Source organism: Eurosta solidaginis, chromosome 1, assembly GCF_040869045.1.
Source record: "Eurosta solidaginis isolate ZX-2024a chromosome 1, ASM4086904v1, whole genome shotgun sequence".
In the NCBI taxonomy this organism is placed as follows: Eukaryota; Metazoa; Arthropoda; class Insecta; order Diptera; family Tephritidae; genus Eurosta; species Eurosta solidaginis.
The window spans coordinates 97636628-97657797 of NC_090319.1; the positions used below are offsets into that span (position 1 = coordinate 97636628).

General features: G+C 42.2%; 2 protein-coding genes across 3 annotated transcripts in view; one reads left to right on the forward strand and one right to left on the reverse strand.

Annotated features, from left to right (window-relative positions):
- The first annotated feature begins 960 nt into the window (after positions 1-960).
- On the forward strand, positions 961-3792 carry LOC137236548 (protein arginine methyltransferase NDUFAF7 homolog, mitochondrial). Its single transcript, XM_067759300.1, has 4 exons — positions 961-1405; positions 1463-2107; positions 2163-2342; positions 2401-3792. The coding sequence occupies exons 1-4, from the start codon at positions 1064-1066 to the stop codon at positions 2563-2565; spliced, it is 1332 nt and encodes a 443-aa protein (XP_067615401.1). The 5' UTR covers positions 961-1063; the 3' UTR covers positions 2566-3792.
- The window catches only part of GCC88 (GRIP and coiled-coil domain containing 88 kDa), a 45542-nt gene continuing 26928 nt past the window's right edge, over positions 2557-21170 (reverse strand). The window contains exons 3-4 of one of the 2 annotated variants that reach the window (XM_067759298.1): positions 3811-3987; positions 2557-3752 (exon numbers count right to left, since the gene is read on the reverse strand). In XM_067759298.1, the coding sequence (XP_067615399.1) occupies positions 3737-3752; positions 3811-3987 (193 nt within the window). In that variant the 3' untranslated portion in view covers positions 2557-3736. Of the gene's footprint in view, positions 3988-21170 lie in introns of both variants that reach the window. The other variant, XM_067759299.1, reaches the window with a different exon arrangement.

The window sequence follows — 21170 nt, forward strand, 5'->3', positions numbered from 1 at the left end:
GCCTTCTATTATTATCAGAAAACATATGAACAAACACATATTCCACAGGATCACCTGGACTAGAACAACAACACAATTTACAGGACATACTACTTTTTACATATATCGCAACACCACCACCATGACCACTTCTATCAACTCTGAAAAGTTGGTATCCATTTATCTTCACCATATCATTTCTATGAAACGAAGAAAACCATGTTTCTGAAACACATATGACATCAATATCGGAGCCTCCTGATATATTTATAATTTTTTGCGTTTTCTTGATTTTTATGAAATTCTCACGATTTTTAACTTAAGGCACAATTAATCGATCACATTGGAGATGGTTATGGATACGGGTATGGTTACGACTATTGCGTTAGGGTTAAGGAAGTTTAATTAAGCGGGAGTCATTGGTGCCGTATGTCGTATCGCTGTATCCGTATCCCTAACGTAATCAGCTGTTTATCGTTACGACGGTAAACCAAAAGCTGGAGACATTGGTGCTTTATCGGTAACCGTATCGGTAACCTTTTAACAGCTGATTCGACCAACCTTATGAGAATCAATGCAATCGATTATTGGTGCCGCTAAAGTCGTAACCGTATCGTAGCCAACCAATTGGGTTTTGGTTTACCGTCGTAACGATAAACAGCTGATTACGTTAGGGATACGGATACAGCGATACGACATACGGCACCAATGACTCCAGCTAAAACCCAATTGGTTGGCTACGATACGGTTACGACCTTAGCGGCACCAGTAATCGATTGCATTGATTCTCATAAGGTTGGTCGAATCAGCTGTTAAAAGGTTACCAATACTGTTACCGATAAAGCACCAATGTCTCCAGCTTTAGCCCTTTATTATGGTATGGCACTATTTCCATATTTCAATTACATTGATTTCCATAAGTTTGGTTGTATCAGCTGTTTTATATGGATATGGATACGTCAAGTTTAAATGGTCCTATAAGCAAAGGAACAACCAAACTCGACACGTCTTATGAAGTTACACATCGCCAATTAAAACAAAAATATTTTATAACAATGTCCGCCAGTGTTTATAGAAAATTAAAATGAACACTACTTGGTCAAAATGTATCCTTGGTGGGCTGCCTTTTAAATGGCATTTTTATCGAAAATGCAGCTACAAAGCTGTTCGCCGACCAAATATTGAACGTTTAGGACGTAAATTGACTGCACCACAGGTTGAAACCAAACAGAAGGATATCCAATCCCCAAATGATTTAACGAAACAATTAAAAGCAAAAATTATCGCAACTGGCCCCATAACAGTTGCTGAATATATGCGTGAGGTACTTACAAATCCACACAGTGGTTATTATATGCAACGTGATGTTTTTGGACGCGAAGGAGATTTCATCACATCACCGGAAATTAGTCAAATTTTTGGCGAGGTTCGTATATCTTTAGGCGTATATACAGTACACTCCATAAACTATCTTTCTGCCTAGCTAGTAGCCATTTGGGTATTGAGTGAATGGCGTAAGCTGGGTAGCCCAACGCCTTTTCAAATTATCGAACTGGGACCTGGACGTGGCACATTAGCACGAGATATTCTTAAGGTTTTAGCGCAGTTTAAACTTTCTGGCCAATTTTCCATGCATATGGTTGAAATTAGTCCATATTTGAGTAAAGCTCAGTCTCAACGTTTATGTTTTACCACGGAGAAAATTGCGGATGAAAATTCTCCCCACTACCAAACTGGTAAGACAGCGGGTGGGACACAAGTATATTGGCACAAACGTTTGGAGGATGTGCCACGCGCATTCTCAATTGTTTTGGCTCATGAATTTTTGGATGCTTTACCGGTCCACAAGCTACAGCGCGATGGAAAATTGTGGAAGGAAGTATTAATTGATGTAAATCCAAACAAAACCAAAGATGATGATTTGGATTTTCGTTATATTATCTCACAAGCACACACGCCTATATCACATTTGTACCAGCCAATCCAAAATGAGAGAAGAGATTTTCTGGAATACTCATTAGAAAGCGATCGCATAGTAAGTATGATGGCGGAACGTATAGAAACCGATGGCGGTATTGGTTTAATTGTGGATTATGGACACTTTGGTGAGAAAAGTGATACATTCAGAGTGAGTAAAGAAGAGAGTTAAATGGTATAATATATACTCAAACCTGTTTTTTTAGGCTTATAAAAATCATAGATTGCATGACCCGTTGCGTGCACCAGGTACAGCAGATCTCACAGCGGATGTTGATTTTAGGCAAGTGATGCGTATTGCAGAAAAACATGGAAAAATAATCTGCTTTGGTCCAGTGGAGCAGGGGAGCTTTTTAAATAAAATGGGGGGAGAAGCACGTTTAGAGGTAAAAAATTTAAGAAATATATTTATATATTTATGTTAAATACTTTTTATTTTTTTAGCAATTAGTTACAAATTCCTTGCCCGAAAATCAAGAAACTATTAAGAGTGGCTATAAAATGCTTACAGATCCTGCACAAATGGGAGCATGCTTCAAGTTTTTTTCAATATTCCCTGCTGTAGTAAAAGAGCACCTAGAAAAATTTCCAGTCAGTGGATTTTTTTAATTTTTGTTGATTTTTTTTATTACTTTTGATTATTTTGCCGCTTTGTTGCAAGAAACATTACCTTTTATAGTATTCTCTCAAAAAACAGGATATCGTTAGCGCTTATCTAGGCATAAAAGTTGATATATATGTACCTTCCAACAGATTATCGTGCCTATTACGGTATCCGAATCTTGCTGAGGGAGTTACAATACTAATACTAAAATATGACTACCTTTTATTTAAAGACAATCAGTGCACAGCCTTAGGGAAATCCAAAATAGCGGATAAATTAATTTGGGATGTAACGAAATTGGCTTGATTCAAGGATGACAATATAGCTGATTGTTTAATTGCTAAATAAAAGCTTTCGGACGCCAACCTATGAACCGAATTTTTTTTTTTTACATATTGCCTTGGCTATTCGCCAAATTCGCTGTTTTCGCTCCCACACTATTTTATGTAATGAGTAAAGAAAAATGTGCATATTTACTTGTGTAGAAATTATCCCATGCATGTAATAGACGAAAATGTTTCCTTGCAACACAGAAGAAAAATAATCAAAACCAAAAATAATAAAAAGTTATCAAAATAGCATTATTTGATTACTTTTGATTATTTTAGAGTTTTTTTTAACAATCGTAAAAAATCCTGATTGGTTTTTGATTATTTTTTAATCAATTCGAAAATTATGATTAAAAATAGAAAATAATTGTAAGTTATCAATAAATGGTTTTTAAAGAAAATAATCATTTAAACGGATAATCATCACCATTAGTAATCATTATCTAACAGGTCTGGCTTTATGAAGTTGACCATGGAAAAAGTGATTTAACATTGGTAATGATCATACTCCCTAATACAACTTTTCCATATATGTTCATGAACTTATGTTCATATGTATGTACCATGTAAATCAGCTAAATAGTTACATCTTTAATTTTTATTAAGTATTGTATAGCTAAAAATGCTTATGTATAGTGATATATATATAGATATACAAATTTAGTTAAGTACATTTTCGGAAATGCGCAGTATGCTCAGTGCTGCCAACGCAATTTATCTCTTAGTGCCCATATATAATTTAGGATAATATTTAGTTTCCACAAATTAGCAAATTAAACAATAGGGACTTAATTGATAAACCCGAAACATCCAATGTTTTTTATTTCAGCAAATGAGGGCGCATAAGCTATTCATTTCCGAACCTGCCAGAAACCAATAATAAATTAATTGTTATACTTATAACATTGTCGTTTTCGTTACTTTTTGTGTAGGGCATTATTAATTGTCTCTATCTCAGCATTTGTCAATTGAAGTATAGCACTAATAGCATTCAGCATGTGACGTTTACCGTCTGGGTCACGTGTTACAATATAGCTAATAATAACGTTTTTCAAGTACTCCAGATTGGCACCTTCACGTGTCTTGCAACGCTCCAATCTAATAATAAATAAAAATAAGTTTTAATAAGCAAAACACGACGAGAAAAGTGCATGTAGTCCCTTCTAGAGATATACGCAACCGCCGGCGCCGTTTTTTGGTCGTTATTGGAACGGTATCGCCGAATATCATAAATATCGATGCGGCGGTGGCCTTCGACGTTTTCTACTCATTTAGGACTGTCTATAGTTTATGTCGAAAATTGGTCCGATATAGTCGAAAGAGGTATCAACGGATGCGCATCACTACCAGTTATAAGAATCCAATTGCGAAATTTAACTTTTTCTGCCCTTTAAAAATTTATTAAAGAAGAAAAAACCCTTTCCATGCTAGATGAACAAACCATTGGATTCTGCATCGCCGATTTCACCAAGTTGTTAAAACAAAACATTCAAAGAAAAGTTATATAAAAATTTAAAATACTCAATTTGCGTAATTTTTCAGAAAATTAATTAAGAACAATGAATTCAAATAACATGACCAAAGTCGAACATGTTTTAAATTTTTCCCGTGTATGTATTACATATATGATTTTTCCCAATTTATGGGCTCACCATGGCCAGAGCAGTCCCACATTCAATCTATTAAGCCAATAGAGCGGCTAGGAAGTCGGCTTAGATGAGGTGCTGTGAAGGAGATGGGGGCACGATAGACCAATGGTCGCAGTGCAATCAATAAAATATCTCGTTTAAGCGGCCGAATTGGCAGGGTTAAACTCTAGTTAACTTTAACTGGACTTAAAACTCGCACTGAAAAATCCGGTCTTAAGGTTAATACTGCTAAAAATAATTAAAAGACCTTTTTCTCGAGGACCCAACCCCCGTGTTAAAAAAAACATAGCCAGTAGATGTTGTTGTTGTTGTTGTAGCGATAAGGACACTCCCCAAACGTCTTAGGGAGTGTTATCGATGTTTATAGTCCTTCGCCGGATGCAGATCCGATACGTTCCGGTAACAAGCACCATTAAGGTACTAGCCCGACCATCTCGCATACCTGCCGCGGGTATATTCTAAGCCGCCTAACCCGTTGATCGCTCTATCTACTTTGTGCTCACTTTGTTTTTCACAATATTATACTGTGCAAAACCCACGTGATCGAATCCACATCGTAGACTAAATATTCCTATAATCATGGCGCCCGGGGCCTCCGAAACCGTGGACGTTGCCTGGTATAAAGTAAAAGTTCAACCCTACATCCCAAGCCCAATGTCTTACAAAAACTGCCAAAAATTGGGACATACCCAATAAAAGTGCACCAGCGGCCATGTGCCTCAGCTGTGCTTCAAACGTAATAACGCCAATTCAAATTTGGTATCGAATGATACCTACATAACAACCACCCAAAACCAAGCTTCCAAAAACTTAAACTCCACCATTCAAACTAAAACATCCACAACAAATCAAACAACAACAACAAGCAGAACAACAACCTCTTGAGTTACCAACATCTTCAAATTACTATAATACTACATTAGTATTCTGACGAATATTAGCAACACTAAGGGATACTATCATCTCTAAGCCGATGCTAAGCAGTGACTTGTATGCACATCAATAAATCAATCATTATGTCTACATATATGTATGTACACGCAGCGTAGAAGAGACGCACAAACACATGCATATATTTTATCTAAGATGCTCCCAAACGTAGGCAATTATAATTGTGCAAGTATCACCCACATATACAAGCGCATATGAGAAGCTATAAACGTAGTAATTTTTTTAGCTGATAACTAACTAGTATGTATGTATTTATTTGAAAATTTGTTCCTAGCACAACAGTTTTGACAAATTATTTAATAGTGCTAGTCATGTATAGCATGAGCTATAAAAATTGAACATTTATAATAATTGTTAGCGTTAAAATGCGGGTTGCGGGATGTAAGTTTTACTTACGCGAGGATTATAGCCGATTATAAAGAACACTTGCACTTGTTTTTCTTTGTTTAATTACTAAGAGAATAAACGGAAGTAGCCATTGACAGCTGACAGTCAGTGCTGCCAATGCCACTAATTGACGTTTGATATGATTACATATAGAGATGCCAATTTGGCGCAAACATGCCGGCCGCCTTGAACGACCGTTCAAAATTAGAAAAAGGTACAACGTATTTAAAGTTTACATCAATAAAATTCAAAGTGAAAAAATGTCTGTTTTTGTTGGTAATAATGATAGCTTCGCAATAGGTGTTAGCAGCTCTCCTTCGGATGTTCGTAGGTTGACAATTCGTACGCGATCATCTGAGCCGGTATAGCTGTCGATAACTCGACCAAGTTTCCATTTAGTGGGCGGAGCGTTGTTGTCGTGTATAACTACGACATCATCTCGTTGTAGGTTTTGCGTTGGACGAACCCACTTCGATCGTAGCTCAAGATGCGCGAGATATTCGTCTCGCCATCGCTTCCAGAAGTGCTGCCTTATTGCTGTGATTGCTTGCCACCGCTGATGAAGGTTGCCCTTGAAAGGTTCTGTGTCAAGCTCCGGTAACCCCTTTATTGGTTCGCCGATCATAAAGTGCACAGGTGTTAGCACTTCGAAGTCTTGTATGTCAGAAAGTATCCAGCAGAGTGGTCGAGAATTGACGCATGCTTCCACCTCGGTTAGGACTGTTGAAAACTCTTCGTAAGATAGTAATGCGGAGTCTAGTACGCGCTTTAAATGATGCTTTATGCGTTTAATTCCAGCCTCCCAATAGCCGCCCATGTGTGGAGCGCTTGGAGGGTTATAATGCCAGGTGACTTGGGTGTTGGCGAAGTAAGATGCCAACTTCTCGTCGTTAACGCACCTTTCAAACACGGCACGGAGCTCCCTTTCGGCACCGACAAAGTTCGTGCCATTGTCGGAGAACATATGCTGACAATGTCCTCTTCGGTTGGTGAAACGTTTGAATGCGGCGATAAAGCTTGCAGACGTGAGGTCTCCGGCCAATTCTAGGTGCATGGCGCCTGTGCTCATACATATAAATGAGCAAATGTACGCCTTTGTTGATTTCGCGCCTCTACCATGAGTATATTTTACGTTATATGGGCCGGCAAAATCGACCGCACTTTGAAGGAAGCATCCCGTACTCGTAACGCGACTAGGTGGTAGATCGGACATCTGCTGCTGTAGCGGTTTGCGGTTCAATCGTTTGCATCGTACGCAATGGCGGTATGTACCCTGAACTAAATTGCGAATGCCAGGGATCCAAAATTTACGTTGTATAACAGCTTGCATCATTTGCGGGCCAGCGTGCAACATACCGATGTGAGTTTCAGCGGCTATTGCTTTAGCGAGCGGTGAATTTTTAGGCAAAATAATCGGATGTTTTATATCGTTCGTGCACGATGCGTTCTTAATTCGACCTCCTACTCATAAAATGCTTGCGTCGTCTAAAAACGGCTGATGACGAACGAGGCTACTACGTATCGGTATTGGCTTCCCTGACGTGCAATTAGAAATTTCTTGTTGGAAAACGTTAGCTTGGGAATACCTTACCAAAGATAATTCGGCTTTGCGGATTTCAGAGCATGTTACCGGTCCGGACAGCCGTTCGTGTGCACTCGACTTCTGAGCAGATATGCGAGCGTTGTTTATGAAGCGAAGTATATGTGCGGTCACTCGTTTGAGTTTGTTGTAAGAGTGAAATTTCGTTAGTTAATCCCAATCTTCGTGCGTTTGCGTTACATGAGAACTAGCTTTGATTGATTTCAGTTCCAAATTCGTAGTATGTTTCGTTATGTGCTGCGTCCAAAAACGATCGGTTTCGGAGAACCAGTGTGGCCCCTGCCACCATAAGCGGTGATCGAGGAGCTGTGCAGGTGTGAGACCCCGAGAAGCGCAATCTGCAGGGTTATGCTCTGAGATGACGTGTCTCCAATGCGATGACGGCAAGACTTCTTGTACATCGGCTACACGATTTGCAATGAACGTTGCCCAACGATTTGGATTTGATTGCAGCCATGCCAACGTTATCGTTGAGTCTGACCACGCGTACAGCTTTTCAAGTTTGTGACCAAAACTTTGTTGAACTTTGTTGGACGAGTTTAGCGCCTAGATGAGCTGCGCAGAGTTCCAGACGAGGTAACGAAGTTGTTTTTAGCGGAGCTACTTTAGTTTTCGCAGCAATGAGCACGACGTTTATATCGTCGTCCGATAACAGAGTGCGGCAGTAGATAGCGGCTGTATAGGCAGCCTCTGATGCATCAGTGAAAACATGGAACTCTGCGTCGGCGTTTGGACTAGTACCAAGCCAGCGATTTAGCTTGAGCGATTAAAGCATGGCCAGCTCCTTTCTATGCGTTAACCAATCTGTAGCTATCTCAGGCGGAACTAACTTATCCCAATCGACATTACAACGCCAAATTCTTTGCAACCAAATTTTTGAGCGAATGGTGCATGGAGATATGAGGCCGAGAGGGTCGAAAATCTTGCTGGTATCGGAGAGAAAAATGCGTTTTGTTAATTCGCACTGGAGTGGCTCTATGTTGAAGGCTATCGCAAGAGAGTCGGTATCCGTGTGCCAAATACATCCTAGAGTTCGGATATCGCTTCCATCAGTCAAGAGATGGGACACCTGTGTAGACGCATGCGGCATCTGTTGTCTGAATGGCTTGCAATTTGTTGGCCACTTCCGGAGCGCGAATCCACACTGAGATAAGACGTGTGAGATGTTACGTTGAAGCGCTGTCAGTTCTTGGAAAGAGTCGGAGCCGGAGAGCAAGTCATCCTTGTAAAAATCTGACGTAACGATATTTGCGATATTTTGAAGAAGCGGATGCTACCCCATAGGTAACCCTTAATAGACGATAGTCGCGTATTGGCTGCGATGAATGCTCACGCCATACAATGCGTTGATAGTCGACGTCCCGTTTATCGACGTAGACCTGTCGATACATTTTCTCGATGTCCGCAATTATACCATATCGATGGGTGCGGAAGCGGACTAAAATTAGGAAGAGATCTTGTTGGAGCTGAGGACCAATCATTAGCGCGTCGTTTAACGAGTGCCCTGACGACGTCTTCATTGACGCGTTGAATACGACCCTAAGCTTAGTAATGGAACTTGTTTCTTTTACCACGGCGTGATGTGGCATATAGTATGCGGTTTGCGTTGTTGGAGTAGCTAGCTGCATATGACCCAAGTCAAGAAGCTCCTACATAAATTTGCAGTACTCTTCGTGAAGGTCTTTGTTGGTGGCGAACCTGCTTTCCATTCGCAACAATGCCCGAACGGCTGCGTTACGCGACTCACCAATCAACACCTCGGGTTTTAGCGGTAAACGTACAATAAATCGGCCGTCAGTTGCGCGCTGTGTTGTATCGTCGAATAACTTCTCACAATACAACTCTTCGGGCGTGTAAAACTTTCTAGGTGGTAGCTCTTCCAGCTCCCAAAACTTAGCGAGGAGGTCAGTTAGTTGCGTATTACAATAATGCGTTGAGTTTACCCAGGGTTTTATTTGTGAGGGAGTCGCGTTCCCAAACGGCACCCACCCAAACACGGTGTACTGTGCCATCGGAGTGCCATTTTCACCCTTTTTTAGGCCGTCGAGTAAAAACTTGTCCATTTCGTCCATGCCAATCAAGACATCTATCGGACCAGGTTTGAAATAGTTAGGGTCAGCAAGCGATAAGCCACTGACATGCGGCCACCGTGATTCGGACTGGGGTTTGTTGGTAGGTCGTTAGTAATTTTAGATAAAATAAGCGTACTCACGTGAAATTTAGAGTGTAGTGACTTTGGCGCTATGGATAACTTGACCTCACCCTTTGTGCGACCTCCTTGTACGGATCCAATACCCGTGACGCAAGCTGATGACGTATTTCGTGGTAAACGAAGTCGTTGAACGCAGAGCTCCGTGATGAACGAAGCATGTGAGCCGTTGTCGAACAGTGCCCTGGCTGGCTGCCAGCGGCCGGAGTTATCTTGCAATAAAATGTCAGCAGTAGCTAGTAATACTACGCGTTCAGCATCGGCGTAATGCGACGTTACGTTGTTTTGGACGGCATTTTGCATAGCAGGAGCTGCCTCGTTTGTATTGAGACCAGCATGAAGAAGCGTGTGGTGGCGGCGTTGCATATGCGGCACGATGACGAGCTGCGGCAGTTAGCGAAAACATGTCCTTTACTAAGGCAGTTTAGACATGCACCATCTGATTTGATTGTGGATAGCTTTGCTCTCGCGTCAAGTTGGTTGAATTTTTCGCAAGTGTAGATTCGATGCTCACCTTTGCAGTATGTACACGATGTGGTTTTTGCGGTTTTTGATGATGGATGATTTTTTGGTACTAATTGGTTGCATGTTGTATGCAAAACCTTCTTTGCAGTTGTACGTGCGTTTGCGGCAGCGGGCACCATCTCCAAAGAGCGGGCTCGCGTTTCCAAAAAATCTCGAAGCGATGTAAACGATGGCACATCGTCGGCTACAAGCGATAATTCCCACTGCTTTCGCGTTTCATAGGCTAATTTCGAAACAGTCAAATGGACAAGCCAGTCGTCCCAAAATTCAACCGGGCGTTTGAGGGCACGTAGCGCACCAACGTGTTGCAATGTTAAATTTAAAACGTGTTTAATTGCTTTTGCGGAGTCTTTCGATGCCTTTTCGATCGATGATAATGCTTTTATATGGCTGTCCACTATGATACGCATAACTTTATAGCGTGCTGTCAGCAAATCCCAAGCTTCACTGTAGTTGCTGTCGCTTACAGCAAAATTACTAACTAATTCAAATGCTTCACCATTTAAACAATTGCGCAAGTATTGCAACTTCTGTCCGTCCGACAAACTTGCATTGGAATTCACTAGTGAACAGAATGCGTCATGAAAAGTGATCCATTTTGTTGGATCGCCACTAAAGGATGGTAACTGCAGCTTCGGTAGCGGCATGCGTGCAGGTGCAGTCGGAGTTACTATAGGGGTTGGTTGCTTTTGTGGCGCAAGAATGCGCTTAAAATTTGTGTTCAAGCGAGCGATTAGCGCACGCACCTTTTATTGAATTTGTACCCTTTGAATTAATCACCCTAATCACCATACCACGGTAACACACCCAACACATTAAATTCGTGGTTGGCAACGCGTGCGCTACTCGCTCGCCTGAACGAGCAAAGCTGTCAGTCATGTTGACATTTTCACACTTTTCACCCTTTTTTTTTTCGAATTTTAATATCCATCCCGGAGTGACACAAGTTTTGTAAAAACCTATTCTTTTTCGTAAATTGAAGTGCAAAAATATATAATTGAATTAAGTTTACCACTGTGTACAAGTAAACACCAGTTCTCCTTTTTTTCTTTAACAAATTTGTGTTAAATTGGATACACAAGAAAGTTCCAATTGTGAAATCAGAACTGCGCTCATATTCAAGATTTTCTATTGGAAATTGCGCAAAGTGTAAGGTCTCAGCAACTAAACGCTGCAGGACGTAGTCAAGACAACGCCGCTGTACCACCAACGCACCGCCACCACGTCATACCCATCACATCGCCATCACCGCCGCCACCGCAGCAGCCATATCCGCGGCCACCGTACAACCATCTACAACCAAAAGGAAGCTCCCTGAACATTTGGTCCTTCGTCGCCATTTTTGGACCCAGCGTTGGAAAATTAAAAGAGAAAGTATCCCAAAAATCGTGAGTAGAAATCAAATTTCTTATTCCCAACTCACGCCCCGAACTAATTAAAAAGATAATATTTGTGGAGTTTTCTCAATTTGAATATTGTATAAAATTATTCTTGCCCTCAGAGGATAAAACGCATTAAAGAAATTAAGATTAACTGGCCCCCTCTTTGCCTCTACCCTTCATACATACAAAATTAAATTATTAAAATAATAATCCACAAATCTAAGTAGTAATCCCCGCTGAAATAATTAATATTCCCCATTATTAATTAAAATTTGATATTTGTGGATTTCCCAATAGGATTCATAAATACATACATATTTATTCCCAATAATTTTTTGCAATCATAAATTTTAATATTTCTTAAATACATATATAAGTCCCGTATTGCAAAAAGGAAAGGCAGTTCAACCCCAAAAACAGTGCATTTCCAATATACTTATCGTTTTCTCATTCGTATGTATGTATGTGCATATGTAATAATTAACTGGTAGACAGGGACCCAAAATAAATTTATAAAACACTCACTTTTTCAAATTTCTTTAACTAGCGTTTTCAACTTCTCAAATACTCACAAATATTACAAATCCCTCAAATATATAACAATTATATATCCCTTTGGAAAAAAAAATAAAAATTTTTATTTTTCACTCATATATACGCATATATACTCATATATACACACGTTTATAAAAGTGCGGTGCGGTGATACAATTTTAATTTTGTTGCTCTCTCAAGCGGGTACAGTGGTACGAATTCACGGTTCGCGTTATTAAAAATAATTTCAAAAGGTCAAAAAGTTTATTTCTCTTGTCGTGAAATTTGCATTGCGGTGATAAATCGTTCTTTAAGTCGTCAACTCACTCTCTCTCTCTCAGGCTCTCTCCCTCACTCTCAGGCTCTCTCCCTCGCTTGTTCACCTTATGTTAGGTGTCCCTCAAAGAAGCCAATCAAAAAGCCCCACAATGAGTGACGACGAGAAATCCCAAGGCAGCGCCAAAGATCAACGCCAAACGCGCCTAACCACAAAAAAAAAATAAGCAAATGTTCACGGCAAACAAATTCATCTCGGAAACGGATAATTTCACGGACTACTGTGCTCGATTCAGGTCCACCCCTATTAACGAAAATACGGAATCGTCACTGAAAATTAAAGACACCAATATTGATAGGTTTTGGAACCGGGTCCAAACCTCCCATGACGCGATATTAGATACAGATGACCTAGATCTCCCAGATGACTTCAAACCGGTCGCGTTTAATAAATACCAGTCATGTCTAATTATGTATGAGGACACGAAAGCCCAGATAGGGGACCAACTTATGTTACTCCAACAAGCAAACACTCCCATAGCCGCCCCCACTGCATCACTTCCCAGAGATGGAACAGGTTTCGGCTTAAAAATCCCGCCTTGTGATACAGAAGTATTTTATGGGGGTTATGAACAATGGCCGTCATTTCGTGACATGTTCACGGCGGTCTATATTAACCACCCAAAACTCACAAAAGCCCAGAAATTATACCACCTCCGGTATAAAACACAAGGCAAAGCCGGCGAAATAGTCAAACAGTTCCCACTCAGTGATGCCAACTTTGAACTGGCGTGGGAAGCCCTAAGGTCGCGATATGAAAATCGCAGGGTTTTGGTCGACAACCAAATAAAAACCCTTATGAATTTAAAACCAATTCCCATTGAAAATAGCGAGGATATACAGAAATTGCAATCATCCGTGAATAATTGCCTCCAAATTCTCGCCACCCAGCAAGTTTCAACAGAAAGTTGGGATCCAATCCTCATTTATCTGGTCACCTCTAAACTCCCGGAGAACACGGTAACCCTGTGGGAACAGTCTCTAACCTCCAGGAAAGATCTCCCCAACTGGTCCCAAATGAACCAATTTCTGACTACTCGCTATGAGGTGGTAGAAAGAGTAGACCAATGGCGCCCCTCTAAACTCACATCGGCCCCCGCCAGCACAAGCTACTCTAAACAAAATAATTATGCATTCAGAGGCAGCAATCACGAAAAATCCAATCCGAGGATTCAATCCCATGCTACAGAACACCGCACAATGTACAAATGCGCATATTGCAAAACCTCTGAGCACCCCCTGTACAGCTGTGCAAAATTCGCTAGAATGCCAGTACATGATCGGAACAAGTTCGTGAGAGATAATCACATGTGCTTTAACTGCTTATCCCAATCCCACGTTCTAAGGGATTGCAAAAGCACATTCAAGTGTGTGCACTGCCGACAACGTCACAACTCAGCTCTCCATGATGAGGCGTCCTCCAGCACATCATCAACACCCAGAATGCATAAAGCCACAGCCCAAGTAGCAACTACCACCCCCCCTGATGTCAGTCACCCAACTCCCCACTCTCCGGAAGACAACCGCGATCAACCCACGTGTTCAAAAAATGCCCACGTACAATCTTTCTACTCGGACAATGAAAGTAAAGTACTACTCCCGACGGCAATCGTCTCTGTAGAACACCGAGGTGAACTCTTCAAACTCAGAGCCCTAATTGACCAAGGGTCAGAACGGAGCTTTATCTCCTCCAAAGCTCAAATAACACTGCGTCTACCATGCCGAGCATCTAATTTCGAAATATCAGGCATGGGTGGAAGAGTAGTTCAAACATCGAACAAACTATGCTCTCTAACTCTAGTCTCGAACGATTTAATCACAAGAATCCAAGCACAAGCTATTGTCCTACCCCAGTTAACCAAGGTGTTACCCAAATTCAATCCCACCCTAGCACAGCGTGAAAAATGGGCGCATCTAACCCTCGCAGATGCAAACTGCCACTCCCCATCCCAGATTGACTTAGTCATTGGCAGTGACCTTATCCCGCAGATAATGCTAGAAGGTGTTGAGAAAATCTTCCCGAACCTACTAGCGCAAAACACCATATTTGGGTGGATCCTTAGTGGTCAAGTCCCTAGCAAGGTAGTTTCATTCTCAACCCAGGTGGAGGAAATATCGAACTCCCTCGATTCGCAACTCAGAAAATTCTGGGAACTGGAAGAAGTATCCACCCCCAAGTGTCTTAATGTTGAAGACATTATTTGCGAAGAATTGTATCAGTCCACCACCACTCGCAGAGATGACGGTCGCTATGTAGTGCGACTCCCCTTTAGACGCAGTTTCCCAAAACAGGTAGCCTTAGGTAGATCCCGAACCTCAGCTCTCCAGCAATTTCTTAGCATGGAGAGAAATCTTCTCAAAAAAGGAGAACTTAAATCCCAATATGACCAAGTCTTATTAGAATATCTCACCCTAGGTCATATGGAAGAAACCACTTCCTACGAAAAATGCTCGGACAACAAATACTTGTCGTTCTACCTACCCCATCACGCGGTTATAAAGCCCGAAAAAAGAACTACTAAGGTACGTGTGGTCTTTAATGGATCAAAGAAATCAACTTCCGGCAATTCTCTGAATGATGTTCTCTATACCGGTCCCACCCTACAACCCGATTTGATGCTATTAATACTCAAGTGGCGCACGTACCAATTTGTTTTCAACGGCGATGTAGAAAAAATGTACCGCCAAATTCTCTTACATGAGGAGGACCAAGAGTACCAAAAAATTATTTTTCGCTCAGCCCCCAATGGTCCAATTCAAGATTTTAAGCTTAAAACCGTCACATTCGGTCTTAATTGCGCTCCCTATCTTGCAATACGTTCCTTGCACGAACTCTCTAAAGACGTCAATAATACCTTCCCTAAAGCATCTCAGATATTAAAAGACGAGACATATGTAGACGACATACTTTCTGGCGGGCACTCCATCCTCTCAGCTTCAGAGTCCCTCTCGCAAGTCAGGCAAGCCCTTACGTCAGCAGGCTTCCCCCTTAGAAAAATCACGGCAAACCATCCTGACATAATTGAAACTATTCCCACAGCAGACTTGCTGGATTCCCAGTTTCTCGAATTCGAAAAAGCAAGTACGACGAAAACGCTCGGGATTCAATGGAATGCAATAAAGGACTCATTTTCGTACACCGTTGAATCCATCCCAGTAAGCACCGCGAGCACAAAGCGACAAATTCTCTCTTCCGTCGCAAAACTTTTCGACCCCGCAGGATGGCTAACGCCGATAATGATCCAAGCCAAAATTCTCTTGCAAGAGCTGTGGCTTGATGGAACTGACTGGGACGAACAGGTGAAACCCCTCCGCCTCGCAAAGTGGACGCAGTTCGCACATAACCTCCACGCCATAACCGGGATTCAAATTCCTCGTTGGGTCAATTACTCCCCTGACCAACCCACGGAGCTGCATGGCTTTTGCGACGCGTCGGAGAAAGCTTATTGCGCCAGCATTTATGTCCGAACGACGGTAGGACAAAACACAACCTCTCATCTCCTAGTCTCTAAAAGCAAAGTGGCACCCCTCAAATCCACTAGTTTGCCACGGCTGGAATTGTGTGGAGCTGTGCTCCTAGCGAAGCTAGTCTCCGTCGTTCAATCCCAACTCAATCTCAGTCCGCCTACCTTGACGCTGTGGTCGGACTCCGAAATAGTGCTCTCATGGCTCGAAAAGCCCCCCTATACTTGGAGAACCTTCGTAGCAAATCGAACCGCGCAAATAATCGATCTGGTTGGAAACGCCACTTGGCGACATGTACGCAGTTCCGAAAACCCCGCCGACATGGGCACAAGAGGATGCAAACCTCTCGATTTGGCAACTTCCTCCCTGTGGTGGAAAGGCCCAGAATGGCTCATCAGTCCCCCGGAATCATGGCCCAAAGACTTGCGCCGCCACTCCGTAAGTCCACCCGAAGTCCGCCGAATCGAAGCATTACATGCCAGCGAAGAAGAACCCGACATTCTGGATCGCTTTTCCTCGTTTCCGCGTGCCCTGAGAGTTTTAACTCACGTGTTGCACTTCATACGCACCCTTAAAACCCGCGCAGGCCACATACCAACTTCCCCGTTAACCCTCACACACGACGACTTCCGAAACACGAAACTCAAGCTAATCGCCTTAACTCAGTCGCGATATTTCCCCAAGGAAAAGACCTCGTTGTTAGCCTCGAAACCTATAGACAAACGGAGCCCCCTCCTCACCCTTAATCCATATTTGGATGAAGATGGATTGCTCCGAGTCCGCGGTCGCCTAGTTGACTCAACCCTAACCTTCAACGAAAGCCACCCCATTATTATCCCGGAAAAATCCCGATATGCTGCACTTTTCCTACGCTTCCTGCATGAACTTTTCTTGCACGCCGAAGTCCGTCTCATGCAGCAAACGATTAGACAAGAACTTTACATTCCTCGACTTAAGCCACTCATCAAAAAATGCATTTTTCAATGTAAAACATGCACCGTCCACAAGCAGCAAATGCGCTCCCAAATCATGGCAGCCTTGCCACCCGCACGATGCACTTTCGCTCCCCCCTTCACCACAACGGGTGTTGATTTTGCTGGCCCTTTTTTGATAAAAGCATCCATGCTAAGATCGCCTACCCTCGTGAAAGGTTACGTGGCCGTTTTTGTTTGCTTCACGACAAAAGCGGTACACCTTGAGCTGTGCTCAAATCTCACCTCTGAGGCCTTTCTGGCTGCGTTTGCCCGTTTTGTTGGACGTCGAGGCTATCCCGCAACTATGATGAGCGATAATGGCACAACCTTTGTAGGTGCCAAACGAGCTACGGAAAAGGAATTTGTGACCTTCTCCAGCGAAGTATCCCAAGAAGTCGTCAAAAAATACGCCGCTCAAGGCATAAAATGGAAGTTTATACCCCCCAGCGCTCCTCATATGGGCGGCTTATGGGAAGCTGCGGTCAAAAGTTTTAAAACACACCTCAAGAAGTCAGTCGGATCTCACAAATTCACTTTCGAGGAATTCACCACCCTGCTAATACGAATAGAGGCCGTGTTAAATTCACGCCCCATCTCCCCGCTATCTCAGGATCCCTCTGACTTTACCGCGCTCACCCCCGGACATTTCCTTAGGGGAACCCCTTTACTAGCGATTCCTGAACCTGACCATGAGAACCTATCTCTGCTCAACCGATGGGAAAAGGTCAAGGTCATCCATCACCAGTTTAGTCGACGATGGAAGGAGGACTACCTCAAGGACCTCCACAAACGATATCGTTGGAAAGACACTCGCATTGAGCCAAAAGTCGGTGAGTGTGTCCTCATCAAGGACGATACACTTCCTCCCACCGAATGGCGCCTCGGACGCATCGAACGAGCACGCCCCGGCCCGGATGGCCACATTCGTGTCGTCGAGGTGCGCACCCAATCCGGCATTCTCACACGGCCCATAGTAAAATTATGTTTTCTGCCCCCGGCGGATAGTCCGCCCAGCCCCCAAGCGACCGTGTAGATTTTCGTTACCACCCCACTCACAAGACCGCTGAGTCCTAAGGACTTATCCCGGCAAATCACCGTATCCGCCTAATCTCAAAACCAACAATTAAAATCCCGCTCCATCTCATAGTTACAATCGTCAATATACCCCGCACTAAAGTCATATGAATACGACTCGTTTCAGGCGAACATGGATGTAACACCAACTCCAAGGCCAAGAACGTCGATACGCTCTCAAGTGGTGGTGGCTAGCAATCACGCCGAGCGCCAAAACAACAACTCCAACAATAACTTCATGCAATGTCGTGTATGCGCTCGCCATCATGCGCTACGTACTTGCCCACTCTTTCGGGGCATGCAGCCGTCGCAGCGGTACCTCCTGGCACGAGCCCATGGGTATTGTACCAATTGTCTGGCTCTATCACACGCGACGAGTGAGTGTACGTCGCCCATTATGTGCCGAATTTGTGCACTGCCACACCATACCATGCTCCACCGGGCCCCGCCACCACCACCACCATCGAGCCACGCCGCACCCACGGCTCAAGTGCCCCCGACACCGGCACCGCGCTCTAACTCTCGCCGCCGCCGCCAACGCCCACAAGAACAAGCCGTCAACAGTCGTTACAATCCAACCACAGTCACGATACCAACAGCACGGACCGTTCGGTGCTCCGCAGCAGGCCTGCAGACGGCTTCACACCGAGGCAAGGTGGCAAATATCCTCATGAACGAGGCCATCAGAGCGCTGGAGCAGCTCAGATTGACATTAGCCGGCTAACGCGTCTAGGCGGGGCAAGATGTTCAAGCGAGCGATTAGCGCACGCACCTTTTATTGAATTTGTACCCTTTGAATTAATCACCCTAATCACCATACCACGGTAACACACCCAACACATTAAATTCGTGGTTGGCAACGCGTGCGCTACTCGCTCGCCTGAACGAGCAAAGCTGTCAGTCATGTTGACATTTTCACACTTTTCACCCTTTTTTTTTTCGAATTTTAATATCCATCCCGGAGTGACACAAGTTTTGTAAAAACCTATTCTTTTTTGTAAATTGAAGTGCAAAAATATATAATTGAATTAAGTTTACCACTGTGTACAAGTAAACACCAGTTCTCCTTTTTTTCTTTAACAAATTTGTGTTAAATTGGATACACAAGAAAGTTCCAATTGTGAAATCAGAACTGCGCTCATATTCAAGATTTTCTATTGGAAATTGCGCAAAGTGTAAGGTCTCAGCAACTAAACGCTGCAGGACGTAGTCAAGACAACGCCGCTGTACCACCAACGCACCGCCACCACGTCATACCCATCACATCGCCATCACCGCCGCCACCGCAGCAGCCATATCCGCGGCCACCGTACAACCATCTACAACCAAAAGGAAGCTCCCTGAACAATTTGATTTAGCGATCAAATACCACTCCTCACCTTGAATTCGCGCCTGCTCTTCTACTGCTGTGTTTTCGTCGCCACACGACACCTCCACTTCTTCTTGTGCTTTGCAGAAACGTTCCCACTGCTCCTCTAGCAATTGCAAATATGTGGTTGCAGCATCTACATCGACTGCAAGCGAATCGGCTTTGCTCGATTGCAAATACCGCTTTAATGCATTTAAAGCAGAATCGCGAACTTTCAACGAAGACAACAGAGAGAAAGTGATAAACATATTACGCAAAAATTGTTATCCAGTCAATACAATAGAAAATTTATTACAAACAGCAATAAACAAAAACAAACACAAGAATCTGAACACAGCAAATAGCGAAAATACCAAAAAAACATACATTAGCGTTACATACATACCACACCTAACAGACAACAAAACATTACACAAAATCATACCAAGCAGTAACACAAGCTATGCACACAAACCAAATCATACATTAAAAAGCATATATACAAAAACAAAGGACAAAATTGAAAAGGAACAACTACATAACGTAGTTTACGAAATTCGATGTCATGGTAACGAAGGAGAGAAATGTAACAAAGTTTATATCGGCACAACAAAAAGATCACTAGGAACGAGAATAAAGGAACATAAACTAGATGCAAAAAGCAACACAGCACTGGCCCAACACCTTACGGAAAAGAAACACACAGCTGATTTCGACAACGCAACAATACTGGATGTGGAAAACAGAACGCGTAGAAGGATGACACTAGAGGGACTGCGCATACAACAAAAACTACCAACAACGATTAACTTTAAAAAGGACGTTGATAATATTAATTGTGCCTATGCGACGTCAATAACAAAGAATGTCTGGAGGTGACAAGTGCAATATTGTTTTTTATGTTAATAGACGGTATTTTAATGTAGCAAATGTCGGTGTGATTTTTAATTGTTGTTCTTATTTGTTTTTTATTAATATGTGTACTTATATTTTTAAAGAAATGTGACAAAAACCACTGGTTTAAACAATGTAAGTGATTTAATATTGAACATTAATACCAATTATTGTATTTGTAATATATATGTTTTTCGTATTTAATAAATAGATTCCCTGAGGAAGACACGAAAATGTGTCGAAACGCGTCGGAAATAAAAAAATAAACTTGTTTTATTTAATTAAATCTGCCTAAAAGCTCCAAATTCATATTAAATAGCTAAGCAAATATTTGGCCCAACTCAATCATATAATAAATAGAGCGGAGAGCTTAACCCACAACAACAAAGTACGAAAAACATAAAGACTTCAAAATGAAACACTTCTTCCGACACATCAAGTACAAGTATGACATGGACACCTGTTACATTATTAAACAATACGGCAAAAACCAAAAATCATTGGCAAAACAACAACAAAGGCTGAAATTTCTGCTAAAATGCAAAGATTTTGGAATCACACCATCACACTTAAACGGTAAGGCTGGTAAATTTACAAAAGGCTTCACATTAGAAAAAACGAAGAAGGAAATGGAGATAGAAAGGAAATTCTTGGAAAAAGTCTTAAGCTTAGAGGTAAAAGAAACGAACATACAAATAAAACTAATAAAAGACACTACAAGAGAAATAGAGAAAAAATTGCGCCAAAAAGTAGAAGAAAAGGATTATAAAGCAATTGTAGAAACACAACAACAATTTTTAGAAAATACAAAAATAAAGTCAGAAAGTACCCTCACGACAAAACTACATAACTCAATTAAGAGAAATTTTGAAAAATTTGATTTGAGATATAATGAGGATTGGATTACAAATAATACTAAAATCACCATTCCCCCGGAGTGTAAATGGATACTA